Raw genomic sequence first — 1,124 nt, forward strand, 5'->3', positions numbered from 1 at the left:
GAAGGAGCGGATAAGCCGTGTGCGATGCCGGGTCCATGTGGGACACGCGTCGCTAGGACAAGGCGACTCACGCGTCGCTGCTATCAGCCGGTTGAAAATAAACCATTTCCTAAATCAACTGCATTGCTGTCAAATGCACACCATCTACTAGTATATTCTTAGGACGTCGTAATGATATTGTTCATTTAAGAAGTTGTGTAAATATATGCACGCATTTTGGAGAAAACTCAAGTGCGCCGCTGGCTAGGAATAACGTATAATCTAGCATTAGACATGAGAACATTTTACACCAAGCAACAATAACAAATTTATCACGTACAAGGATCAATCACTTACGAGTTACGGCCAATCAACTAGTACTATAACAACTACCAAGGGGTTTATGCACGTACTATTCGGGACGCGTACAAGTTTGACGGCATGCCATCGAGTGAGCTTGCGTCGGTGCGTCTTGTCAGATGCGGTGCTAACTTAGCGCTAGCCGCGGCACTGGTACGCACGCACGCATCCCCGGCCGGTGTACGGCTGCCCCGCGCCCCCGCACTGCCCGGTGCATGCCGGCCTGTTAGGGTCGAAGACCGAGTTGCCGAGGCTGGCGAGCACGCGACGGTGCACCACCGGTGTGAGCTTCTGCGGCGCCGTAGCCGCGTCGACTCTGTAGGCGGTGCCCATGCTGCCGGCTAGCCCAGGCTCAGCACTGGTGTCGCCGGCGGCTGGACTGGCTGCGAGCACTGCAATCACAGTGCCGGTGAGCAGCACTCCAACTACAAGCAGAGAGACGCGCGCCTGATCTCTGTCCATATTTCCTGCGAACCCCGCTACGACCACGGACTTATAAATGGGAGCACAGCTTATATAAATGAATGGTAGTTGTGCAGTGTGGCACACCCGTCTCCCCGACTGGATCCAGCAGGCTCGATTTATTGGTGCAACTTTTGGTCCAAAGATACCTGAAACAGATCATCAGCTAACCAATTTTCACTGCAAATTATGGGGCAGACACACTTTTGGAACCTTCTCTTCCAACCGGTCTAGGAGATAACGAAAACTGATTCAATTTACGACATCCCACATATAATTTGCGGAACTGCACAGTCGAGCATCGGGCGTGCATCGTAAAGGGT

The 1,124-nt window shown here is 52.3% G+C and overlaps 1 protein-coding gene across 1 annotated transcript; it reads right to left on the reverse strand.

The window, feature by feature from the left end:
* Window positions 1-238: 238 nt before the first annotated feature.
* LOC123185404 (uncharacterized) lies at window positions 239-801 on the reverse strand. The gene has a single exon (XM_044597285.1). It carries the CDS (start codon window positions 799-801, stop codon window positions 478-480), a length of 324 nt encoding a protein of 107 aa, XP_044453220.1. The 3' UTR covers window positions 239-477.
* Between the last annotated feature and the right edge of the window lie 323 nt (window positions 802-1,124).

Source organism: Triticum aestivum, chromosome 2A (genome assembly GCF_018294505.1).
Source record: "Triticum aestivum cultivar Chinese Spring chromosome 2A, IWGSC CS RefSeq v2.1, whole genome shotgun sequence".
NCBI lineage: Eukaryota > Viridiplantae > Streptophyta > Magnoliopsida > Poales > Poaceae > Triticum > Triticum aestivum.